The 24796-nt window shown below is 34.9% G+C and overlaps 1 protein-coding gene across 1 annotated transcript in view; it reads left to right on the forward strand.

Moving 5' to 3' along the window:
- The window catches only part of LOC6038022 (serine-rich adhesin for platelets), a 330641-nt gene that overhangs the window by 289451 nt on the left and 16394 nt on the right, over nt 1-24796 (forward strand). Inside the window, 2 exon segments of the mRNA XM_038249661.1 lie at nt 1328-1788; nt 2002-2046. Of these exon segments, the coding sequence (XP_038105589.1) occupies nt 1328-1788; nt 2002-2046 (506 nt within the window).

Consider the following 24796-nt stretch of genomic DNA (forward strand, 5'->3'; position numbering starts at 1 on the left):
GGCTAGCTTGACATCTCTTCAAAACTGTGACGTTCTCTAACCGACAAAGTTCAGATTAGTGTCAAACGAACGGGCCACCACTGTACCACTGTTATCAAACCTCGTCGAACATGGACGGAATCGTTGGTCTTGTAGAGTTTGTTGCTTTCACCTCATATTTTTTCTCGTCAATCCCATTTGTCACCCTGGGAGGGCAACAACGGCAGGGCCAAAGGGTTGTTAAAACTATCCGTCTTTCCGGAAGAGGAAGGCGAATAGGGGAGGCCAAATTTGACACATTTTACGCCGGCACATCATACAGGCTGTGATTGAGCTAGTTTGAGCCACATGAAAGATTGAGGAGGGAAACTAATCAGAAAATAGAGAGAGAGAGAAGAAAAAAATTAGTTGGAAGGATGAAAAATTGAGGAGAAGGCGTCATTTGACACGGAAATGATGCAATTACCGGGATTATATATTTTTTTTTGTGCAGGGGTGGAGTTGCGTGCATTGAGTGAATTTGCGCAAATCAAGGTGGAAACTTCGCGTGGGCCGAACAATATCAAAAAAAAGAAAAGAATAGGTTAAAGTTTGTCTAAATCGAGTTTTTGCAATAAAAAGTTATTTAAAAAAATGTATTGTTTCAAGCGTAACTTTTTTTTATGAACAGTCGTAATCGTAACCAATAAGTTTCGCGAAGGCATAAAATCGATCAGAAAGCTCCCAAATTTCAATGGAGATTTGCGTGAAAGACAGAAGGAATCTATTAACACAGTTACATACACAGAATAAAATGGTGGTAATATTCATCAGGAAATTGTTACAGATTTTGTGGCAAAAAATGATGAATTTTAACCCAGAAAATGATAAATTTTCGTCAGTTTTTGATGAATATTCATCAGGTTCACATTTTTACACATTTTTTGTGTAAATTACTCAAAAAAAGAGGTAATATTCAACCTACAAAATTTTCAACATTCCAAAATTGAACTTTTTTTTCTGTGTACACTCAACCCCCGGTGGTTGGTCACTTTTTCGTTTGACACTTTTTTAGTTTGTACCCCGTTGGTTGGTCAAAGTCAAACTAAAAAGTGACGAACTGTCACTTTTTACACGGTGCTTACGAACACTATAAAAAACAAACGTTTGGTAGTGTGTGTGAACTCCGTGTAAAAGGGGTGTCAAACTAAAAAGTGACCCCGTTCGTTTGACAACAGTTGGTGTCAAACCATCGGGGTTTCAGTGTACCAACAAATCAAACAACAATGAAAAGACGCCTCGCGAAATCATACGGAATTTCTCAGAAGAAAAACAAGCTTTTTTGATTTTAATATCTTTTCTTTTCCAGGTGACGCAAGTTCTCCTCACGGCGCTACCTGCAGCATCCAGTTCAGCACTTCTTCCTCCCCGTCTTCGTCCGGCACGACGACCCTGCTGACCGCGAGCAACCACAGTTCCAATAACACGACAACCGCCACCTACAGCAACCTAACCTCTTCCTCTACCAGCAACAACAACCAAAACAACAACAGCTCAAGCAGTAGCACCGGAAGTTCCGCCGGGCAGCAGCACCAGATGACAGCCCTGACCTCCACCCCCTGCGGCGGTGTCGATTCCGGTGGCTCCAAGACGCCCTCGCCCAGTTTGTCCCCGGCCGGAACCGGAAACGGAAACGAAGGCCTCACCCGGCAGCAGCTGGACCTGATCACGCAGATCATGCAGCAGACGAAGCAGGCCAACGCGGCGGTGGCTGCCGCCGCAGCAGCCGGCCAGAAGATCCCGCCCCGGCCCCGGACGTGGAACATGCAGGTTAGTGTGTTTGCTATAAAAAAAAAGAGTTTTTATGGCACGTTGACAGATGGGCTTTTTTGTTTCGCAAACAATCGGATCGGATTTTTGTCAAACTCACAAACCTCTGCGCCGTAGTGGGGGGGGGGGGGGAGGGCATATTTTTGTTTCATTTTTACATTCGGACTTGTTTTTCCTCTAACCCTTCTTATTTCATACTCTTTTATCCAATAGATAAACTCCCGGCCGGAGCTGGCAAACCTCCCACTACGGCGCCGGGTATGTGTTCATTTTTGCTAACCTCCAAAAAAACTGACTTTTTCCATAAAAATTTGCATTTTTCCTTCCCCATGCTGAGACAACAAAGCTTGAAATGTCTCAATTTTGTTCTGCGTCTGCCCCGCCGGGGAAGCTGTTCTGTAATTTAAATTTTGCACCCAGAAATGGCTATACCGTTATCGTTCTGACGGGGAGCAAAGATCCTCTTCCGGCAGGTGTAGAGCCATTGTTGTCATTTGCATTCTGATGGGACTGCGCAAAAACAAGCAACAACAAGGTTTGGCGTTGTTGTAAACAAATACGCGTTGTCATGGTGATGAAGGTTCGGACATTATGGCATCCGTCATTATGGCAACTATTTTGACAGTTAGTTAAAAAGTGTGCCATAAACGGAGTTCAAGAATTGGGTAACAACGAAGATTTTCACTGTTTCAAATCACAAACGTCAAAGCGGCCAGGCCTACCGCGTAGAGTTTACCACAGAGATGACTCGTTGAATTTAATTGAGTGTTTGAGCACGGGATGTTCAAACACAAGCGCAATTCTGAATTTATAAGGGAGGAAAAAGCTTTGCGTTACCACTTCCAATCCCAGAATTGCATCCCCACGGGACGGTCGTTAGTGCGATGCAATTTCACAACCACTTTTTTGTGTTGTTGTTTGCATTTTTGCACTCGGTTTGTCTGTTGATAGTCGATTTCCCTCTTCGAAAGCACCACCTGGCCAAGGGCACGTGGTCCCAACAATGACCAACATCATCATCACCAACGGCGGCGGCGCCAGTATCAACAACGGTCCAAAATGGCCACGGATGATGTTTTATTCATGAACGCGGTTTTTTTTCTCACAGAACAAGAAAGAAAGAGAGAGCAGGGGCCATCATCGATGCGGAAAATCGAGGCCAGGTTCAACATTAGCTTCCTTTTAGAAAGCCGAATTAGAAGAAAAAAAACGTTCTCGAAAATGCACTAATGCACAACAATTTTTTATTGTTTTTTTTTTTGTGTTTTCAAATTGCATATTGATGCAGTAAACCGCAGAAATGACGCCACTTACCATGTTTGTCGTCTACTTCACATCGCGAAACATTCATGAGAAGCTGACTCTGTGCACCCCCAGGTACCGGTCCGTTTACCGTTCAGCAGAAATGGACCGGCGGCACTCTGTAGCCAACGACGGTAAACGGCGGACACCGGTGGGTAGCTTTGCAAAATGTCTTCATCGTGAACAAACATCTCATTTTGAGCTTTTTTTTTTGCTTGCTCCTTCGCTGTTTGTTAATCTTATTGTTGGCGCATTGTCGTTGATGTTCAACAGATTGGAAGACTGCAAGTGGAGTTCGCACTTGGAAATGTGCTTACCGGCTCAAGAAAAAAGCTAGAAGTTTTATATTGTACATTTCTAGAATAGAATTTGAAATAATATTCTAATGAGGAAAGAATATCTATGATCTGGCAACCCGGTCACAGCTGTGAGCACTTGCTGAGAACTGAGAAGACGTAAACAAATTTGTAAAATTTAGCCGTAAAGAAACACGATCAAGTCTCCACCAATACCGGAAATGGATTTTATTTTATTTAGTTTTTATTTTCTTCAAACTTTCTTATGAACAAAGAAGCCATTTTATGTCATTCGTTCACCCATACAAGTCTCCATACAATTATGGCAGCTGTTCACACAAAAATGGTACGTAAATATCGAAAATGCACAAAAGTAGCCTGTGCATCATATTGATGGAGGTGTCGACAAATAAATAAATAAATAAATAAATAAATATTCGACAATCTGTTACTTCGTGCTTGCCATTTTATTAGGGAACATAACTTTTTTTAAGCAAGAGTGTGTCCCTTTCACACCTGATGTAAACTGTCATTTGAGTGAAAGGGATACACTATTGTTTACAAAAGTTATGTGCCCTTTTGAAATGTTAGGCTCCACTTTTGAAGGAATTTTCTGATCGATTTGGTGTCTTCGGCAAAGTTGTAGATAAAATAAGTTCACGGGTTTTTAACGATTTTTAAATTAACTTTTTTTTTCACAAACGGACAATTTCCAAAAAATCTTATTATTCAGTTTTTGGTTTTGATTTGTTCAAGGAAAAAACCTCAACTTTTTAGCTTTAGAGAAGTATGAGGGTAATTCTCCGCCAACTCACACAGCAGTTGCACCAACCCCTCTTCGATTTGCGTGAAACTTTGTCCTAAGGGGTAAGTTTTATTACGAATCCGAGGTCCGTTTTTTGATATCTCGTGACGGAGGGGCGGTACGACCCCATCCATTTTTGAACATGCGAAAAAAGTGGTGTTTTTCAATAATTTGCAGCCTGAAACGGTGATGAGATAAAAATTTGGTGTCAAAGGGAATTTTATGTAAAATTAGACGCCCGATTTGATGGCGTACTCAGAATTCCGAAAAAACGTATTTTTCATCGAAAAAAACACTAAAAAAGTTTTAAAAATTCTCCCATTTTCCGTTAGTCGACTGTAAAAAATGTTGGAACATGTCATTTTATGGGAAATATAATGTACTTTTCGAATCTTCATTGACCCAGAAGGGTCATTTTTTCATTTAGAACAAAATTTTTCATTTTAAAATTTCGTGTTTTTCGTGTTAGAAAATGGTGGGTTGTTTGGGTGAGACTTGGAAAACATCATTTTTCATGTTTTAAACTACAACCCAACCCCCTTTAGACGGGCTTCGATTTAAAAAAATCGCCGAAAATCCATTTTTCAACCAATTTTTGATCTATAATTTCTAAATTTTCTGGGTTGGAAGTTTTACTTGTTCTATGTAACTTTGCCAATGTTTTCAAAAATTTCATTTTTTTAGGTGTCGACTTTGGCTGTTTTTTTAATAACATTTCCTATATTTCAATAAAAAGAAGTATGCAGTAATTTTTGTAGTGTCCCAGACTATGCCTTTACGCATTTATTTTCAATTTAAATGATAATTGTGCCATTTTAAAGCAGAAAAAGTGAAAAACAAGCAAAAAATTGAAAAAGTGGCTATAAAAACATGAAAAAGTTAGATAGGAAAAATGTAATGATAGGAGGTGGTAGAATAGGCCAAATACTACCAAAAACAAACATAAACTAAACAAGATAAATGCAAATTAAAATATTAAAAATGAAACAAGAAAAACATAAAACAAGAGAAGTAAAGTTTTTCGTAGATCAAAAGTTGCTCAAAATGACCTCCTGTACACTGGATGGCAATATCTCAGCAACTAAGGGTCGTATCAACAAAGTTCAAAACAGCAAAATATAGAAAATTTTCTCAGCTTTTCAAAAATATTTTTTTCAAAAGTAAGCAAACATGAGCACTCATTGACAAAAATGAAAAACTGCGACTTTTTTCAAAAAAGTCATCAAAAAATGGTGCACTTTATCAAAATTTCACTTGAGTACTTTTTGATTGAAAATTTGATTTTACATACAAAAAAAAAATGAAGTTGAAAATTTTTTGCGACCAATATTTCGATTTTTTGAAAAAAAAATCAGTATTGATTAAAAAAATCATAACTCGGTCAAACATTTTTGTACAACCTGGAAATTTCTGAAAAGTTGGCATTTGATGTCCTCTAAAACATATCAAAAAATGAAAAAAAAATAAAAATAGTGTTTTTTTGCAAATCAAGTTTTGGTGACAAAAAGTTAAATAAAAAATCACCAAAAAAATTTTACCGTGTATCATTTTTTCCAGTGTAGTCCACATACCTACATCATTGCCGAAGACACCAAATCGATCAAAAAAATCCTTCAAAAGATACAGATTTTTTAATTTTTACATATCATTTTGCCAAATTTGTATGGAAAATTATATGGACAAACTAATGATGCAAAATGGCTTCTTTGGGCAAACCGAAGGTACCAACAAAGTTTCAGTCGGATTAAAAAATACAAAAATTAAAATTCTAAAAAAAAAACCGATTTCGTAGAGAATGGCTCTATTCTCACATTTTTTAATACAAATTATTATTATTAGTTTTATTAAAGACACTTTACCATTGTTTTAATGCAAATATCTCAGCAAGTTTCAATGTTAAAAAATTAAACACTTGAGAAATTTAATGTTTCTCTCAAATGAGTTTTTCCTGTTTTTTCGGTATAAAGATATTTAAGGTTTTTTTCGATTGGATTTTTTAACACCGGAATTTTTTTTTGACTTCATGACCTAAGTTATTTAGATTTAGGGTTTTCCATTTACATTCGTTACATTATTTCACGATATTTTTATCTTTTTATCACTCATATCTCAAAAAGGTTTTCAAAATTAAAAAAAAAATAATCTAATGCCAAATTTGCGTACCTTTTCACAGTGGTCCAGATCGCAAAATTAAGTGAAAAACGAATTTTCCGAAAAAAAAAATGTGAAGTTTTGAGCTTTGTTGTCTTAAGAAGAGTTGTTGTAAATGAAATGAGTCAACTTTTGGTTTGGTTGAAAATAAGGTTGATTCACGATTAGGGTGATTTTGGAAATCTAACTTTTCGGGAATATTTTTCGGAATTTTGTAGTCTTCTAGAAAATTCTATTGTGCTTGCCAATCCAAGCAACTTTGTCGAAGACACCAAAATTATATCTCGTAATCTACGCTTTTAACGACCAAATTGAGAGAAAGCATCTGAGCAAACCTTAAAAAATAGTTTTTTTGGACGAGGCAATTCAGGGTTGAGTTTCAGAGAAAAAAGATATTCGTGGCACTTTTAGAGTTCTAATAAACAAATATTTTTATTTTTGACAAGCCAATCTGGGTTTAAGGTTCAAAAATTACAGCCATTTTAAAGTAAAAAATATGCAAATTCAAAACTCAAATATCTTGAAAAGGCACACGCCAGGTTTCATTTGAAAGAAGAGATCCAGCACTACAAACGTTTCTTTGACAAAGTTGCTTGGATTGATTGGGCTTGCCACAACAACTTTCTAGAAGACAAAAAAATCCAAGAAATATTCCCGAAAAGCTGGATTTTCAAAATCAACCTTATTGTGGACCAACCTAATTTTCAACCAAACCAAAAGTTGCCCCTTTTCATTAACAAATAACTCTTCTGAAGACATCAGAGCTCCAAAACTTCACAATTTTTCGGAAAATCCATTTTCCACTTAATTTTGCGATCTGGACCACTGTGCAATGGTAAGAAACAAATAACGAAAATTCATCTTTTTAATTTTAAAATTTATTTCAATGTTTATTCATAAATAATTGTATAATATCAAACAATTTTCATTGTAATGCATTTGGTGGAATAAATAATTATCAACAAATGATAAAAAAATATGAACACATTTTTTTGAAAATCAACCGGTATCAATTTGAGTATATTTGTTCAAAGGCTATGTCTAAAAAAAGTGGTCATTTTGAAACCATTGTTAAGGAAGTTATTTTTGAAATAGTTGTTTAGGACATTTTCAACAGTAAAACCCCTACCAAGCGAGTCCAGCATTTTGATTTCAATGTTTGAAAATGAAGTATTTAAAAAAAATAGTCTGACGAGTTAATGACTCGTTGAAAAGAATAAATTAGTTGGATTTTTTTCGTTTATTCAAAGTTATTCCTTTAAAATCAGGGATTTTTTTCGTTTATTCAAAGTTATTCCTTTAAAATCAGGGGGCAAAAAAATATTTTGTCAACAAACTTCAAAATGTCAATAAAAATTGATGTGCAATTAGCTGAAATCATTTGAAAATGCATTCCCCTGCGTTTTTAGCATGTTTGGGTTTATTGAAAAAGTTTTTTTGTTATAACTTGTTTTTGACCAGTTCAAACTTATAAATAGCTCAAATAAAAGTGAGAAAGCAACTCTCTATTGTTGATGTACCTAAAAATGTTGTTTAAACAGCAACAAACTGCAAAATTGACGAAAAAAAGGTTGAAATTCTTAATATGACGAAATCGGGTAAATTTTCTTTAATCAAAGAATTGAATAACAAAGCTTTAAGAATCCGAACACGTTTCATACAGACCTGAGACCGTTTAAGACATCAAACATTCAAAAGTTTACAGCACCTTCAAGCAAACTATCTCCCGTTACCGCTCAATCGCTCTCGTTGCACACCTCAACCGGGTCCAAACTATTAGCGAAAGCTCAAAGCCGGAAGAGTCCGCACTTTCACATGCTCCATTAATTCTTCATTGCGCGTTAAAACCCATAAATTTATCACAGGATCATTCCCAACCCAGCCCGCTGTCTTCATCTACCGGAAGCTTGTCCATGACGACATTACAAAGTTTCCTATGCTGCTTCACCGGGACTCCTCCTTCGTGATGGGTCACAATTATTTGGTCTGTCATGTCTTCACCAAACCAACCAACCCGACCCAAAACGTGGTCACCGAAAGATAAAGTGGAATGACCATCTTCTCGAGAGATGAATCCGTTGGGTCACCCCGTCGTCCCGTAACAAAACACCTAGAAGCTTTCGACCACCGAGTTGCTTCCAGAAATTGGGGACGCGCATCACTCGAGACGACTCTCGTTCGTCCTTTAATCTTATCACTAAATACACTCTGCGGGTTCGGGGTTCGGAGGTGGGACGAGAGGCACTCATCCTCGGTTGCCGCCTTCTTCCCGTTAAGATTCTTAAGCACCCGGCAAACCGTGTGCGCGTCTGTGTGTCTGTGTGCGATAGAGTGGGAAAACCCGGAACTTGTAAGTTATTCCTTTCCTCTGCGTTTGCAATTGGAGCAGACGTAATGGGGGGGTTTTCGGGGGAGATGGGAAAGGGTTTTCTCGGAATTAATGGACCGTTTCATATCTGGGGACCATAATTCATCCCGGGTGCGCTGCATTGTTGGCGGATGTGGTTTTTACTCGGGAAGAGAACGTTTCCGGAAGGTTGGTAACACCTCCGGAAGTGTGCAGAAATTTCTGAAAATAATTTTACTTAGAACAATCTCGCAAACATTTCACAAAAACGCTTAGTTTCGCCTTTACAAAGATAGTAGGAAGAAAAAAATATCAGCATAAAATTATATTTTTGGCAATAACGATAATAGGGTGGTTCAAAATTTTCTAATGTTTGGAAAAATAAAACATTTCTAAACAACTTTGCTGTAAACACCGAATTTCTATCATTTAATTTGTTCATTCTCAACAATTTTATATGAAAACTGCAAAAATGGAACTCGGATTCGTTATCAAGGACAAAAATGACCCATTAGGACAAAGATTCACGAAAATCGAAAGGGATCGGGGCAACTTTTCCGATTTCGTGTGAGTTGGCGTAGAATTTCCCAGTAACGATACTAAGATGACTTTAATTCTCTCATTTTTTTAATTTTTAGAATCCTGAAGACATACTTACTTAAGCAGTATTGTATTGCATTCTGAATAACTTTGCTAAAACCTCCAAATTTCTATCTCTTAGTCTTTATTTGTTCATTCCATGAGACAAGTTTTAATGGTTTTTAAGGTGAAGCCGTTGATCATTTTCGAAGAAAATTGATCATCACTATAAAATATTCTGTATTAAATTGAATTTAACGAATTTCAGCACCAAAAGGAATCAGCATGTGCCGGTTGTTGCCTTCTTGAAGCCACTGAAAGAATTTTTGATCTAAATCAATTGTGCTTCAAAATTTATATAATTTTGTGGCACAGTCATTGACGTCTTAGTTGGCAATCAATGATTAATGACGATTTCCATAACATTACAGGGAATGGAATAATCGTTACCAAAAGGAATCAGCATGTGTAGGGCACTATTCTAAACAACTTGTTGAAGGAATTTGGTCAAAATATTGAAAGCGACGCAAAATTTATATCTTTGAACGAAAAATCATGACAATGATGGAAGTCTTCACGTTAAGTCGATTTCCTATGGGAAATTGACCAATTTTATAAAAAGATATCCAGAGCATCATGGCCATGTTCGGAAACGCAGAAACGGTGTTCTAGCAGGATTATAGACCTTTCCAATGCGTCCAAAAGATTGAAGATCGTGCAACCCTAGAAAATGTTTGAAGTATATGAAGGTAATTTAGATTTGGATTTAGTAACATTTTTACCGAACTATTTGCCCTATGTGTATTGATTTGCCCCAGATGACTTATTTTAAGAATCAATAACGTTAAAAAGTCCGTATCCGTAGTTTTTTTTTTGTAGTTAGTTTCCAGACAAAGATTTTTTACATTGTTTCAAATATTCCTTTGCTAAATGGATTTAAAAAAAATATTTTCTGTATGTGTTTTGAACCATTATTTTGTATGTTTTTAGAAAAATTTCAAAAATAGAGGATATTTTCAAAAATAGCGATAATATTAAATTATTGTTAGCAAATTTTATTTTCAAAGTTTTTGTCCCTCGGCTCTGGAAGAAGTCGAGGGAGGGGTGCAAAAAAAAACTTTAAAAAACAAATCATATTTTAAATATTTAAATGAATAAAGCGTTTTAAAATGCATTTAACACTAGCACAGTTATTTTGCAATCATGAGTTAAAAAAAACTATTTGTGGTACTGTACATCAAAAGTTTTCAAAAAATCAAAAGATTTTTGATTGAACCCAAACATGGTAAAAATAATTCTAAATGCAGGGGAATGCATTTTCAATTTATTTCAGCTAATTACACTGAAATTTTCATTCACATTTTGAAGTTTTCAGAAAAAAAAATTTGCCCTCTGATAGAGGATTTGCAGCAAAGCTAAAAGACACATGAAAAACACCTATGAATAAATAGCGTAAACCTATGTTTTTTTTGAAAAAGTGTGTTTTTTCCTTCATAAGGCCGATGCAAATATTTAAAAAAGTTTTTGTCCCTCGGCCCTGGCCGAGGTCAAGGGGGGGGGGCAAGCCATAGTCTTCACATTTAAATGAAAAACGTTAATTAATCCACCCTTAGGTGGTTGGCGCCTTCCTCACATTTAAGGGTGCTATCCAAAATGCAAAAAATGCGTAAATAACACTTAAGTGCTTATAACTTTTGATAGAATTGTCAGATCTTCAATGTCTTGGACGCGTTAGAAAGGTATTTTAAATACCTTTCTGAAAATGTATAGCATGACGGGTTTTCTTACAAAAACCACCCTTTTTACAATCTTCCGGACTTTTGTTAAAATCGTTTTTTTAGCATAACTTTTGAAGTACTAAACTAAACTGCATAATTTTCAATAGCGACTTATGGGACCCCAGACGGATCGAATGACGCCAAAACGGACAAAATCGGTTCAGCCAATGTCGAGATAATCGAGTGACAATTTTTTGATCAACATCCCACCACACACACAGACATTTGCTCAGAATTTGATTCTGAGTCGATAGGTATACATGACGGTGGGTCTAGGAGGTCTAATTGAGAAGTTCATTTTTCGAGTGATTTTATAGCCTTTCCTCAGTAACGTGAGGAAGGCAAAAAGTGTTTTAAATGCATTTTACACTAGTTCAGTTGTTTTGCAATCATTAATTTTCAAAAAATCTAAGATCTGACAAAAACAAAAATTGTATCGAAAAAAAAGATTTTGCATCGAAAATTTTCAAAAAATCTTAAGATTTTTTAATAAACCCAAACATGCTAAAAATGATTTTGAACGCAGAAGAATGTATTTTAATTTGATTTCAGTTGGTTGCACTTGAATTTTCATTGAAATTTTGAAGTTTATTGTAAAAATATTTTTTTTGCCCCCCTTATTTTTCGGGCCAATTTTGAAGCGGGGGTGACAAAACTTTTAAAAATATTTGTACCAGCCTAATCAACATTTTTATAATACTTTTGCCAGATTTGGATGAGCAAAATCATTTCCAACAATTTGGTGTACAACTTACCAATATTTGTTTGATTTTTCTAGAAGAAAACTGTAAATTTAGAAAAGATAGTAATTTTGATTATTTAGCAAGAAAGTCTGTCAAAAATCAATAAAAATGGTTGGATATACGTGAACACATCTGTTATCAACTATAAACTGTTTATTTTTTTATTTTTTTTTCAGTTCAGAACATGTGCTATAAAATTGTCTAAAAGACATTGAAGATTGGACCTCGGACTGCTGAGATAGAGCCGCTTTAAGAAAAAGAAACACGAAAATTGAAGTTTTCTAAATCTCTAAAAAACAACCCACCATTTTCTAATGTCGATATCTCAGCAATTAATGGTCCGATTTTCAATGTTAAAACATGAAACATTCGTGAAATTTTCCGATCTCTTCGAAAAAAACGTATTTTCGAAATTTTTAAATCAAGACTAGCTTTTTAATATTAAATTTTAACATTCAATTATAATATTTAATGTAACATTCAATGTTTGGCCATTTTAAAATGTTAGTCATTATTTAAAAAAATTGAAAATATTTTTTTCGAAAAGATCGAAAAATTTCACGAATGTTTTAACATTGAAAATCGGACCATTAGTTGCTGAGATACCGTCATTAGAAAAAGGTGGGTTGTTTTGATGAGATTTAGAAAACTTCAATTTTCGTGTTTCTTTTTCTTAAAGCGGCTCTATCTCAGCAACCCAAGGTCCAATCTTCAATGTCTCTTAGACAATTTTATAGCACATTTTTTCAACTACAGTCGACTCTCTGGCTGTCGATCTTCTCGATATCAATATTGCTCCATCCATCGATGAATTCTTCAGTCCCTTCAAACTGCATACTTCGATTGGCTTTATTCCTCGATATTTTCTCTTGCTTGAAGGATCTCTTCCTCGACGGTCCCTTGAATTCTGTTTGGTTTAAAAATCTCTTCCGGTTGTCAATAATTTCACTTTCTCATGGCTTGCATAGACATTTTTCTTGACGAAACGAAGCTTTGAAGGGTGTTTGACATTAGGTTGTTTTTGTTTGATGGATTTTCAATCGAGTCTTCATTTTGCATCGTTCTGTAAACTGATGATTCTCTTCCTCGACGGTCCCTTGGATATTGACAACCAGGGAGTCGACTGTATTAAAAAAAATATATTTTTGGAAATGGTAACTCATGGTCACTATTTTTAAAAATCGAAAAACTGCAATATTTCGCTGAAATTAAACATTCGGTGGCTATATCTTGAAAACGGAGCCCTTTATCAGAAAATCTGTAAAATAGTTTTCGATTGAAAATTCCATTCTGCAAAACTGTGAATGTATTATCATTGTTTAAATGTTTTTATAATTAAATACTCACAAAATAACCTACATTAAAAAAATCATAATTCATTATTTGCCATATTCAAACGATGCGAAATTTCGTATGCATGGAAAAATTAGGGTATTTTATTCCAAACTCTTTTAAACACTAAAAATATATGGAGCGTGTATTTTATTGATGAAAGATAAAATCAGCAAATGAGCTTGCACAGATCCGTTCAATTCCGATGATTCCCATCCTTGTGAAGTATCGGATGAAATTGTTTGGTGGAAAAAAAAACCCCGTCACATCTCTGGATCCATTGAAAACTGTCCCTCTCTGTTTAAAATTGGTTTCGTCGCCATCCCTGCAGGGCAGTGCGGACACAACGTGTGTTCCAAAACATCAAAGAGATTTCGTTTTGGAAATCTATTTGTGTGAACACACATCGTATTCAGGACACAGAATCGAACTGTGCTGATTAGCTCATTCCAGGTGAGTGCAGTGCGAATTTCGAATGCGAATTTGTGGTGCTCTCTCTCTCTATCGCATCGCATATTCATCGATGATTCAATCAATCGCACCGATCATTTTTCATTCAAAATGTCGTGAGCTGCAAAAGTTTTGCGCAGCGCGGGGGAAAATGAGTGCCTGTTTGTGTGAAACAACCCTGATAATGATGACGCCGAATGTTGGCAACTTTTCCGGGAAGCACTTTTGAATGCACTCAAATACCACGTGGAAAATGTCACATTTGTGTATGAAAAGATGGTGCACGGTTGGGGTGGGGCAGAAATGGTGGGAAACTACACACGGAAAATTAGCATTTCTGAATAATGAGCTTTTGAAGCGGGGTAGACTAAATGGCAGAACTTTATCATTTCATTTGACTGTGGTGATTTGTGTCGTTCATAAGCTGAAAGTGAACAGATTTTGATTGAGGAGAGGTTTCAAAATTTAAGCAACTGTATGATTCATTGCAAAACCATTTTCCATCATTTTCATTTGACTAATTTGTGTTGATCAAACAAATTCAAATTGACTCAATTCGATTTGAATAAGGCCATTTTCAAATGCTACTCCAGAAATGACAATGATAAGATGAGTAGATTGTTTAAATCTAAGGCAACGCCTTTAGTGGAAATTGACAGCTACAGCTTGTAAACAGTATGAACTATGTTGTTACATTCAAGGTTACGCCCTCTTGAAAAATCAGCTTAGAACCATTTATTTTGATGGTGTTTGTGAGCGCTGTGTAAAATTTGACAATTCGAGGTAAACAATATAAAAGGACAAAAGTGGGGTTGTCCAATAACAATGCGTTATATGTATAAAACGGAGTGTTACTGCACTATTCATGATGTTTCTGAATGGCACCTTAAATTGAGCTTAACATGAATCATATTTTGTGCCCCTCCCTCTTCTCGGAATCATCAACTGTCACCATCCGAACCTCGGACACGGAACACACTCGTTCGCCAGAAGTGGGAGCTCATTATCGAGAGTTGATTAATGGAGGTAGAATTCGAGGGATTCGTCGTCCGACAACGATGATAGTACGCAACGGGTCTGTCGAAATTGATTGAAACCGATTCCGGGCCGGATTTGCACTCTATAAATGTCGGGATGGTGGCGAGAATGAATCCGGAATCATTTTGTTGGAGCTTTGATGATAATATCTGATATTTTCAAATCTATTTGAATCTTTAGGAATTTTGATTTTTTATGTAGAATCTGCTTCAATTCTACTGTTTTTAAAATTTTTTAATCCTCATTTTTTTAAATTTATTTCATATTTTTTATGTTGTTGAATCTTATTAAATCCTTGTATTAGCATTATCATCAGAAATGTCACATATGAAAAATACAGCAGACTAAGAAAAACGTTAAAATATATTCTGAAATCTTTATTAAATCTTGAATCTACTCAAATTTTCTACTTGAATCTTCTTTAATCTTCTTGAATCGTCTTAAATCTTCTTGAATCTTCTTGAATCTTCTTGAATCTTCTTGAATCTTCTTGAATCTTCTTGAATCTTCTTGAATCTTTTTGAATCTTCTTGAATCTTCTTGAATCTTCTTGAATCTTCTTGAATCTTCTTAAATCTTCTTGAATCTTCTTGAATCTTCTTGAATAATCTTAAATCTTCTTGAATCTTCTTGAATCTTCTTGAATCTTCTTGAATCTTCTTGAATCTTCTTGAATCTTTTTGAATCTTTTTGAATCTTCTTGAATCTTCATGAATCTTTTTGAATTTTCTTAAATCTTCTTGAATCTTCTTGAATCTTCTTGAATCTTCTTTAATCTTTTTTAATCTTCTTGAATATTCTTGAATCTTCTTGAATCTTCTTGAATCTTCTTGAATCTTCTTGAATCTTCTTGAATCTTCTTGAATCTTCTTGAATCTTCTTGAATCTTCTTGAATCTTCTTGAATCTTCTTGAATCTTCTTGAATCTTCTTGAATCTTCTTGAATCTTCTTGAATCTTCTTGTTTCTTCTTGAATCTTCTTGAATCTTCTTGAATCTTCTTGAATCTTCTTAAATCTTCTTGAATCTTCTTGAATCTTCTTGAATCTTCTTTAATCTTCTTGTTTCTTTTTTAATCTTCTTGAATCTTCTTCAATCTTCTTGAATCTTCTTCAATCTTCTTGAATCTTCTTTTTAATAAGCTTGATTTTGTTAATTTTTTATCTTTCTTGTTTTATTTTTAAATCATCCATACAATTTTGTCCAAACAAAAGGGCTATTCAAATATTCAATAATGTGTATCTTGAAAACGACTTCGCTGACCTTTTTCGTTTTCGTGATTAAGACGACAAAAAGTTCAAAATTTATTTGAAAAAGTTGTAAATTTTTCGAAAAAAATACTATTTTTTACGTTGAAAAATTTTTAAATTTGCAAAGGCGCCCAAGCTGAACCATCTCTAAAATTATTATTTTTTTGAATAAGTCCTAAAATTGTCAACAAGTTTGCTTAAAAGGCATTAGGCCGCTGCAAATATTTTCAAAGTTTATGTCGCCCCCCCTTCAAAATCGGTTCAAAAAATCAGGGGGCAAAAAAAGTTCAAAACACATCAAAATTTGAAAGGAAATAGAAGTCTAACCAAACTGAAAACAATTAGAAATGCATTTTCCTAGCAATAGTGGCCGACAGCTATAAAGTAATCTTCGTCAAAAAAAAAAATAAAAAATATCAAATTAGAGAATTATTTCCGAATTCCTTTAAATTGTATTTAAACCTCTTTGAAATTTCTCTGATCTAGTGCGTCCATCCCGGGAATTCCCGGGACAAAAATTCCGGGATTTTTCCAAAACTGGGAATTCCCGAATCCCGGGATTTTTTTATAATTTGTCCCGGGAATTCCCGAAATTTAAAATAAAAAAAAACAAGTTTTGGCCCGGAAATATATATATTTTTTTGTAGAAAACATCATAGTTGAATACATAATAATCGATAAGAATTTGAAACAATTAAAAAATTTACTAGGCATATATCAGCATTAACTTGGCTTATTAGTGAAAATTGTTGAAATTTGAGTTTACAGATTCACAAAATTCCTAGTGCTTTAAATAGTTTTTATTCATCTCTCTATATTTTTTAAAGACTGGTTATTACATTTTTGAATATTAATAATTTTAAAAATTGTAAAAAATATATTGAACTATTCAGACTTTAGTCCCGGTTTTTTCCAGTTGGCCAAAGCAGAATAAAAATCAAAAAATATATATTTTTAATTTCTTGTAAGGGGTTACATACATGTAGAAAATGCAAAAAAACTTTTTACAGAAAATTTATTAAATCCACTTGAAAGATGATCACTCCTGAAAGTTTCATGAAGATATTTCATTATTAAACTGAGTAAGAGACGATTTAAGCACAAAATTTTGCCATGCGCATAGCAAACTGTCAAACTTTGTGAACATGTTTTTCTCAATATAGGATGGACCAAATTGGCTAAAATTGGGTAGAAGACTCACAAAACCTCCCGTGTGCATGACGATGCTCGATTTTTGAATTTTGCATATTTGAAAAATGCAAGAATCAAAAGCTCTCTATCTTTTATATGAAAAACATAAAAATATTTTTATCTTATTTAAAAATAAACTTTTTTTGAATATCGGCCTTCGTCAGGCACACGGAACCAGTTTAACGAGTGTTCACCAAAATTATGAGCCGATTTGGTCAAAGCAGTGTTGAGAGATCGTGGCACCCATTTTTTGAAACTGCCAACTTCAAATTGTTATATCTCGGCAATGGTACAACCAAAAGTTTTCAAATTTATTTTGTTGATAGATGAAAATATATATTTTAATGGCTTGAAAATAGATTTAAAAAAGTTTAAATGTAATCTCATACCAACCTCTGACATTTATGCCGATTTACATTTAAGTAACACCTTAAGCTATTAAAAAACATAACAAATATAATTAAAATATAGATTTTATGAATGTTTAAAAAAAATTCCCGGGAATCCAAAAATTCATTATTGCTCCCTTTTGATATGTTAGTCTGGATATAAATTTTTTGAAAATATTTTTTTCTAAAAGATCGGAAAATTTCACGAATGTTTTATATTTTAACATTGTAAATCGGACCATTAGTTGCTGAGATATCGACATTAGAAACTGGTGGGTTGTTTGGGTGAGACTTAGAAAACATCAATTTTCTTGTTTTTAAACCTTTGCATGGCAATATCTCAGCAACTAAGGGTCGTATCAACAAAGTCCAAAAAAGCAAAATATAGAGAATTTTCTCTGCTTTTCAAAAATATTTTTTTCGAAAGTGGGCAAACATGGGCACTATTTTTAAAATATCAATAACTGCGACTATTTTGAAAAAAAAGTTACATGAAAATGGCTATAACTTGAAAACAGTAAAAAAAAGTACTTTTTGATTGCAAATTCAATTTTACATCAAAAAATGAAATTGAAAAATTTTTGCGATCAATATTTCGATTTTTTGAAAAAATCAGTATTGATTAAAAAAAATCATAACTCGGTCAAAGATTTTTTGCCCATTCTGGAAATTTCTGAAAAGTTGGCATTTGATGTCCTCTAAAACATATAAAAAAAGTGTTTTTTTGCAAATCAAGTTTTTTTAATGTAAATTTTGCGAATCAAGTTTTAGTGACAAAAAGTTAAATAAAAAATCACCAAAATTTTTTTTACCGTGTCATTTTTTTTCAGTGTAGTCCATATCCATAGCTACAACTTTGCCGAAGACACCAAATCGATCAAAAAATTCCTTCAAAAGATACAGATTTTTGAATTTTCACTTATCATTTTTGTATGGCCAGCTGCCAAATTTGTATGGAAAATTATATGGACAAACTAATGATGCAAAATGGCTTCTTTGGGCATACCGAAGGCACCAAAAAAGTTTTAGCCGGATTAAAAAATACAGAAAAAATCGAATGACCGAAATCTCAGAGAATTGCTCAAATATGGGTATCCGGCGCCGTCGCTCTAGAACACTTAGGAGCCCGGGCGGCGAAGTCCTTGTAGTTTAAAGGAAGGCACTAGTGGTTGGTACTAGCAATAGTGGCCGACAGCTATAAAGTAATCTTCGTAAGTAAAAAAATAAAATTTGTCAAATTAGAGAATTATTTCCGAATTCCATTAGGTTTTAGCATTAAACCTCTTTGAAATATGTAAATCTTACTTTATTCGGAGATCTTTGCAGTATTCGTAAATCTTTTAGAAAACCCAATTCAACGAATCATCTTTGCGGTAAACTTTACGCAGTTTGCCTGGCCGTTTAGAAAAGAAGCATGTTGGAAGTAATCGCAAAGCATGACTGCGCTAAGGTAAGATTAGATTCGATATTCGTGAATCTTGTAGAAAATACCGGAAGATCCTTGAATAATTAAGAGAATATAAGAATTCTAAAGAATTTTTAATTTTATTGGCTCTCTTAAAATGTGCTGAATCTACTGCTATTAATTTATGAAATTGTCACCACAGGGTTTTCAAATTAAATTCACTCGAATAAACACAAATTACTACTCCTCTCGACAGATGTAATCCCGTCTAATGTCATTTATTAATCCGGGCCCCCTAAATTGCGGTCCTCTCCTCTTGCGGCAGTCTGGATTTACGATCCCGATGTTTTAAAAGCATTTAAGAAGCCTCTTTCGGAGATATGATGCTTTCTCCTCCCTCGGAAGCATCCTCCTCCATCGAAAACCGAATCAACTTGTGTGATGACATGTGAGTTCCTCCTTCTCCCATGGGTTTGGGATTTCCGGACCCGAACGAGAATAATAAAATTCCCATAAACATCTGTCAAATCTAATTGAGTTGAACGTGCGTGTGCGTCGCTCGACGAACAAATTCGATGATGGGGGCAGGATCTTTCCAGGGAAGATAAAATTCTGTCATTTTCCGAGGATTAATCCTCTGTACCTTAGTCTTGGTGCTGTAGGACCGGGTGTGATTGGCGAGGCCCAAAGCTGCAGTAATTAATCTCGTTGAGGGAGCTGGGTTGAGCTGCCAATGAGTGTCAGTCAATGGGACGAAATGAAAGAAATGGACGTCCCTTAAGCTCTCCCCTGGATGTATGCAACCCACTCTCGTTTTCTCGTTTTTTTTTGGGGGGGGGGGGGTGAAGAAAAAGTGTCACTTATCGTCACAGCCAGCAAGGCCCTACCTCCCCCAAAACTTGATGAAAGACAGTCGTCCGTTCAAAGCCCCAAAGAAGCTTTTCATGTGGCCAAAGGCGTTCTTGGCAAACGACAGAGTCCCAGGGATTGACGGACACACTCCGAGTCTCCGATTGAATAGATAAGTTACAATTGAATTATGGGCCCAATGAGCTGGCGTGCCTGGGCGCAAACAAGACCATTGTTGCCAAATGAAAGCCATTCATTATGGTGTTTGGCTCAATGTAACCCCATGTTCCAGCTCCTCGACTGAATGCCATTAGAAAATTATGTTTGTGCTTGAGTGTGGCGGAGAATGGATGTAACCTCTCCGAACCTTTCTTCGTCACAACCCCGGAGAAGGACCTGCAAATCCGGCATGGTTGGAAAATACAAACGCGCCTTTGTTTGACCGGAACAAACATAAATTCTAATGTTGACTTGACTCGAGTGTGTGTGTGTAAGTCTGTGTGGGCAAATACGTTACCCGTACGTTGCTGAAAGTAAATTTGCAAATTGGATTGATTTTGGAGAAAATTTCTGGTCGCACTGTAAAGCAAAGAAACGGGGTTTCCATAAAAGGCACGCAATTTGCAGATTGACGTGTTGACTGGTGATTGACAGCGGTTTTGTGGGTACTCGACACGTACGCTTTTGAACATTGTAATTTTCTGATTTTTGGCAAACACTTTCATACCTGAGAAATGGAAGATTCATGGTATATTCTCGAATATTTAATTATATTCTGTAGAAGTTAGAAATTTCCTGAAAAATACTAACGAAAATTCACAGTTGTTCACATGTATTCTAAATTCATTATGTATCTAGGAGTATTATATAATTTATACAGACATGCCTCGGTTTAGCACCGCATATGGGGGATGCAAAACCGAGGCGTGCATAACCGAGGCACAGAGCTTATGGGACTTTGGCTATATGGGAGACGTTGGCTATAATCGTATGAAAAATCATGCAAACATAAAACAATTCTGGAGTTTTTTTTGAAAAGGACCAATAAACCAAATTTTCAATTTTTGCTTTTTGGGTGTTTTTTAATACCCCTGACTCAAGGCGGTTGTAAAAACACCCAAAAAGCAAAAACTGGAAATTTGGTTTATTGGACCTTTTCAAAAAAAACTCCAGAATTACAGTGTTCTGGAATCGGGATGATGTCAGCTATCCATTAAATACACAAAAAATACGTATTTTTCCTATATTTTGAAAATGCATTTTATTCTCTAAAGAAACCAAAAATATATAGTTATTGCAATATGGGTTTCAAATGATCAGTTTTTTTAAACATTTCGAATAATAAATCTTTTTTTTAAACATTCAAAATTTTCACAAAACTACGCATTTAAAAAAAATACTCAAAATTTAATTTTTTACAATATGGGTGTCAAACGATCAGGATTTTTTCATACATTTCGAATGTAATAACAACATTTTTTGAAATTACTCAACATTTTCATGAAACTACGTATTTTCGAAAAAAATACTCAAAATTTCAGTTTTTACAATATGGGTATCAAACGATCGGGATTTTTTTATACATTTGTATGTAGTTCTGTGAAAATTTTTAGTATTTTCAAAAATTGTTCTTATTACATTCTAAATGTATAAAAAAATCCCGATCGTTGGATACCCACATAGTAAAAACTGAAATTTTGAGTATTTTTTCAAAAAAACGTAGTTTTAAGAAAATTTTGAGTTTTTTCAAAAAAAAATTTATTACATTCGGAATGTATGAAAAAATCCTGATCGTTTGACACCCATATTGTAAAAACTTGAATTTTGAGTATTACACAAATTTTTTAGTATTTCCTGAAAATGTTGTTATTACATTCGAAATGTATGAAAAAATCCCGATCGTTTGATACCCTTATAGTAGAAACTAAAATTTTAGGTTTTTTCGTAAATAAGTTGTTTTGTGAAAATTTTTAGTATTTTCAAAAAATATTGTTTATACATTCGAAATATATGACAAAATCCCGATCGTTCGATACCCATATTGTAAAAACTGAAATTTTGAGTATTTTTTCTAAAATACGTAGTTTTGTGTAATTTTTTAGTATTTCCCTTAAGTAAGGAATAGTCTGTTTCGGGTTATTACTACCCGATCAATCGAGGTTTTTAAGCGAAGATGGCGTTCGAATGGTGAACGCCCGAAATGTCAAAATCACGCAGTGGTACCAACATTACGGAACAAGTGTGCCATAGCATGACAGCCATATTTTTTTTCTAATGTTGGTGCTACTGCGCGATTTTGACAATTCGGGCGTTCACCATTCGAGCGCCATCTTCGCTTAAAAACCTGGATATATTTATATTGTTTATACATTTATTTGAAAGACGAAAACCCTACACTTGGGTTTTCATGAGTTTGAACAGTTTTTGTAGAATGTAGGGTTGAGATTGGGTCATACAAATTTTAGCATTTTTGTATGACCCAATCTCACCCCTGATGACGGTGTACAATAATAATTGGAGGATTTAATATTACTCTAGATGTTTAAGTATATTTTGAGAGATTTTAGAACATTTTGGATGATTACATAAGGTTCAATAAAATTCAGATGGATTATAAAAGTTTCATTAAGGATGAAGAACATTTTGAAGCATACAAACATCTTCTAGAAATATTTTTAAAAAATAGCTCTAGAAGATTTCAGAGGATTGAATTAGAATCAGAAATATTCTAGAAGTTTAATGAAGATTGAATAATATTCTGCAAGAAAAATCAGTATATTTAGGAGGGCTTAGGCATGTCCAGAAATATTTAAAAACAGTTTCTTCTGATTAAATTTTCGAACTCCAACTGAAATAAGCCAGTGTACTTCCTAGCCGAATCCGTCACTGCCATTGCCAATCTGTCATCAAGTTAACCCTCATCAAAACACGATACCCAATTAACAATTTCGCTGTCAAATCGGAAAATCCCTACCCCCCTGTCGTTTCTCCTGCTAATGGGATCATTTTTCCCACCACGGAACCTCAATTTCTCTCCGCAACCAACCAAACTATCCGTTTCCGCGAGCCTTTCTCGCCAGTTCTCGGAAACGACCTGGTTATTTCCGTTAATTAATTTACTACCGATCTGATTGGATCATTATCCGGGGTCCATTAATAGGGGGCAGCTTTCTCTCCCTCCCTGAATCACTCCAGATTGGCCCCCACCGCGCCGCCTCTCTGTAACCCATTATCGTAACAGTTGGGTCGTGATGGTGGCAGATTCTTCTTTTTTTTTATTCTGCAAAATTTCACTTTTTTTCTTCCCCTTCTGGAGGCCCAGGAAAGATATCCGGCCAAGGCTCGAGGACCAAATTGCCCTCATTTCATTAAATGGGTGCCAGTTCATATCTTGTGTCTCCGTTCCGCGTCGTGGCAAGCGATGAATAGGTCCTGGAGACGGTGTAGGACAGTGTTGCCAGTATTGTTATTTTTAAAAATACAAAAATGTTCATTTTTAGTTTTTTTTTTCAACAATAGGAAAAATAGCAATAATACGCTGAATTTCCTAATTTTGAGTGGTAAAAAAAATTATAAAATTGTTTATAACAATTTCACATTGTCCTCAATCACTGTCCAAGTTTGCTTCCCCGGAAAAGAAGATTCACAATAATCGATATGAAGACACCTGAATGAAACTGCTAAAGGTTTCGCGCCACGAGCTGGAAAACGTGCCCTGAGAAAGGAAAAATGGTCCGGGGAAAGTGCTGACAATAATGGTCTGGAAATAAAGGCCGCCTCGGCTCTGGCAGGACAGGTGACAAGATGACACTCCGGGATAACTTGCCTAACGATCTCCTGTGGGAAGTCTTTTTGAACGCCCACGATAGAAACAGGAGCGAGGATAGTTGGTGCGGAAAAGATTTTGTTAGGATAGCGAAATTAGTTCTGGAAGAACGTTTAAAATCGACGTAAAAGCAATATCAGCGCAGTGTTGCCAGGTCATCAAAATTTAGGCAATTAATAAAAACTAAAAACTGTCCACGTGGTTTATGGATGGAAGAACAAATTTCATATAATGTTAAAACTTTTGATTCGTGCTTCGATTTGAGTTAAAAATAATGCATATTGCAACCTTCCAACCACCCACTGACCTCATATCCCAGGGTGGCCACCTCGGGAAAAAACCGGGAAAACCGGGAAAAACCCGGGAAATTTATTCCACCGGGAGAAAACCGGGAAAACTCGGGAATTCGACTGACGAACCGGGAAAATATTTGAAGTTTAGTTAAAATTCGACAAATTCCTCTTAAATGAATTCAATGCTAGATTCAATGTGTACTTTTCTTTATTAGAATATTATGCTAGTTATTCTAAATGAAAAATTCGGGAAAATAATGTTTAAATTTGTGTAATAGACTCAAGCTACTAGGCTTTGGATGTTTTTTTTTCTGTTGAGTATTCCATGATATTTTTCTTTGGCGAACTTGGCAGCCAAGGAAGTTTTTGTCTTCTTATTCCAAAAGTGTCAAACTTACGGATTTAACCCTACAACAACATGATTGTAGAAATAGTGAAAATCTGCTTTATTTTTTTGTAGACTGTACTTTAGGGGATGAATAAAACATTATACCGATAGTTCCCATAATTTTGAAGATACAAATATGTGCTCACCAAAAATCGTGGTGCAAAAAGCTCTGCTTGATGTGCGCCGTTAAAAATAATAATACAGTCCAAACTCAATTATCCGAAGGCCTCGGAAAAATTTCACTTCGGATAATCGAATCACTAAAAAAAAATAAGTTGTCATATTTTTGATTGTCGAGCTTAAGCATAACCCATAAACTACTTTAAAATGATTTAACATTTGTGAACCCAAGATGCAGCTAAATTGTCTGAGATCAAATATTGAAAAAAATGCATTTTTAAATTTAATAGTGACTAAAATTAAGTCGCAGAACTCGAATTTGATGTTAAAAGTAAGAAAATAAAATTGTTATTAGTAGTATTTTATAAGATGATTTTTGGCTTTCTTAGTCAAATAAATTATTAAGGACAAATTGCTATGAAACTTTGTGATTGTGTTTTTAAATCAAATTTGAGTACTTTTGTATAATTTAAAAAT

Source organism: Culex quinquefasciatus, chromosome 1, assembly GCF_015732765.1.
Source record: "Culex quinquefasciatus strain JHB chromosome 1, VPISU_Cqui_1.0_pri_paternal, whole genome shotgun sequence".
NCBI lineage: Eukaryota > Metazoa > Arthropoda > Insecta > Diptera > Culicidae > Culex > Culex quinquefasciatus.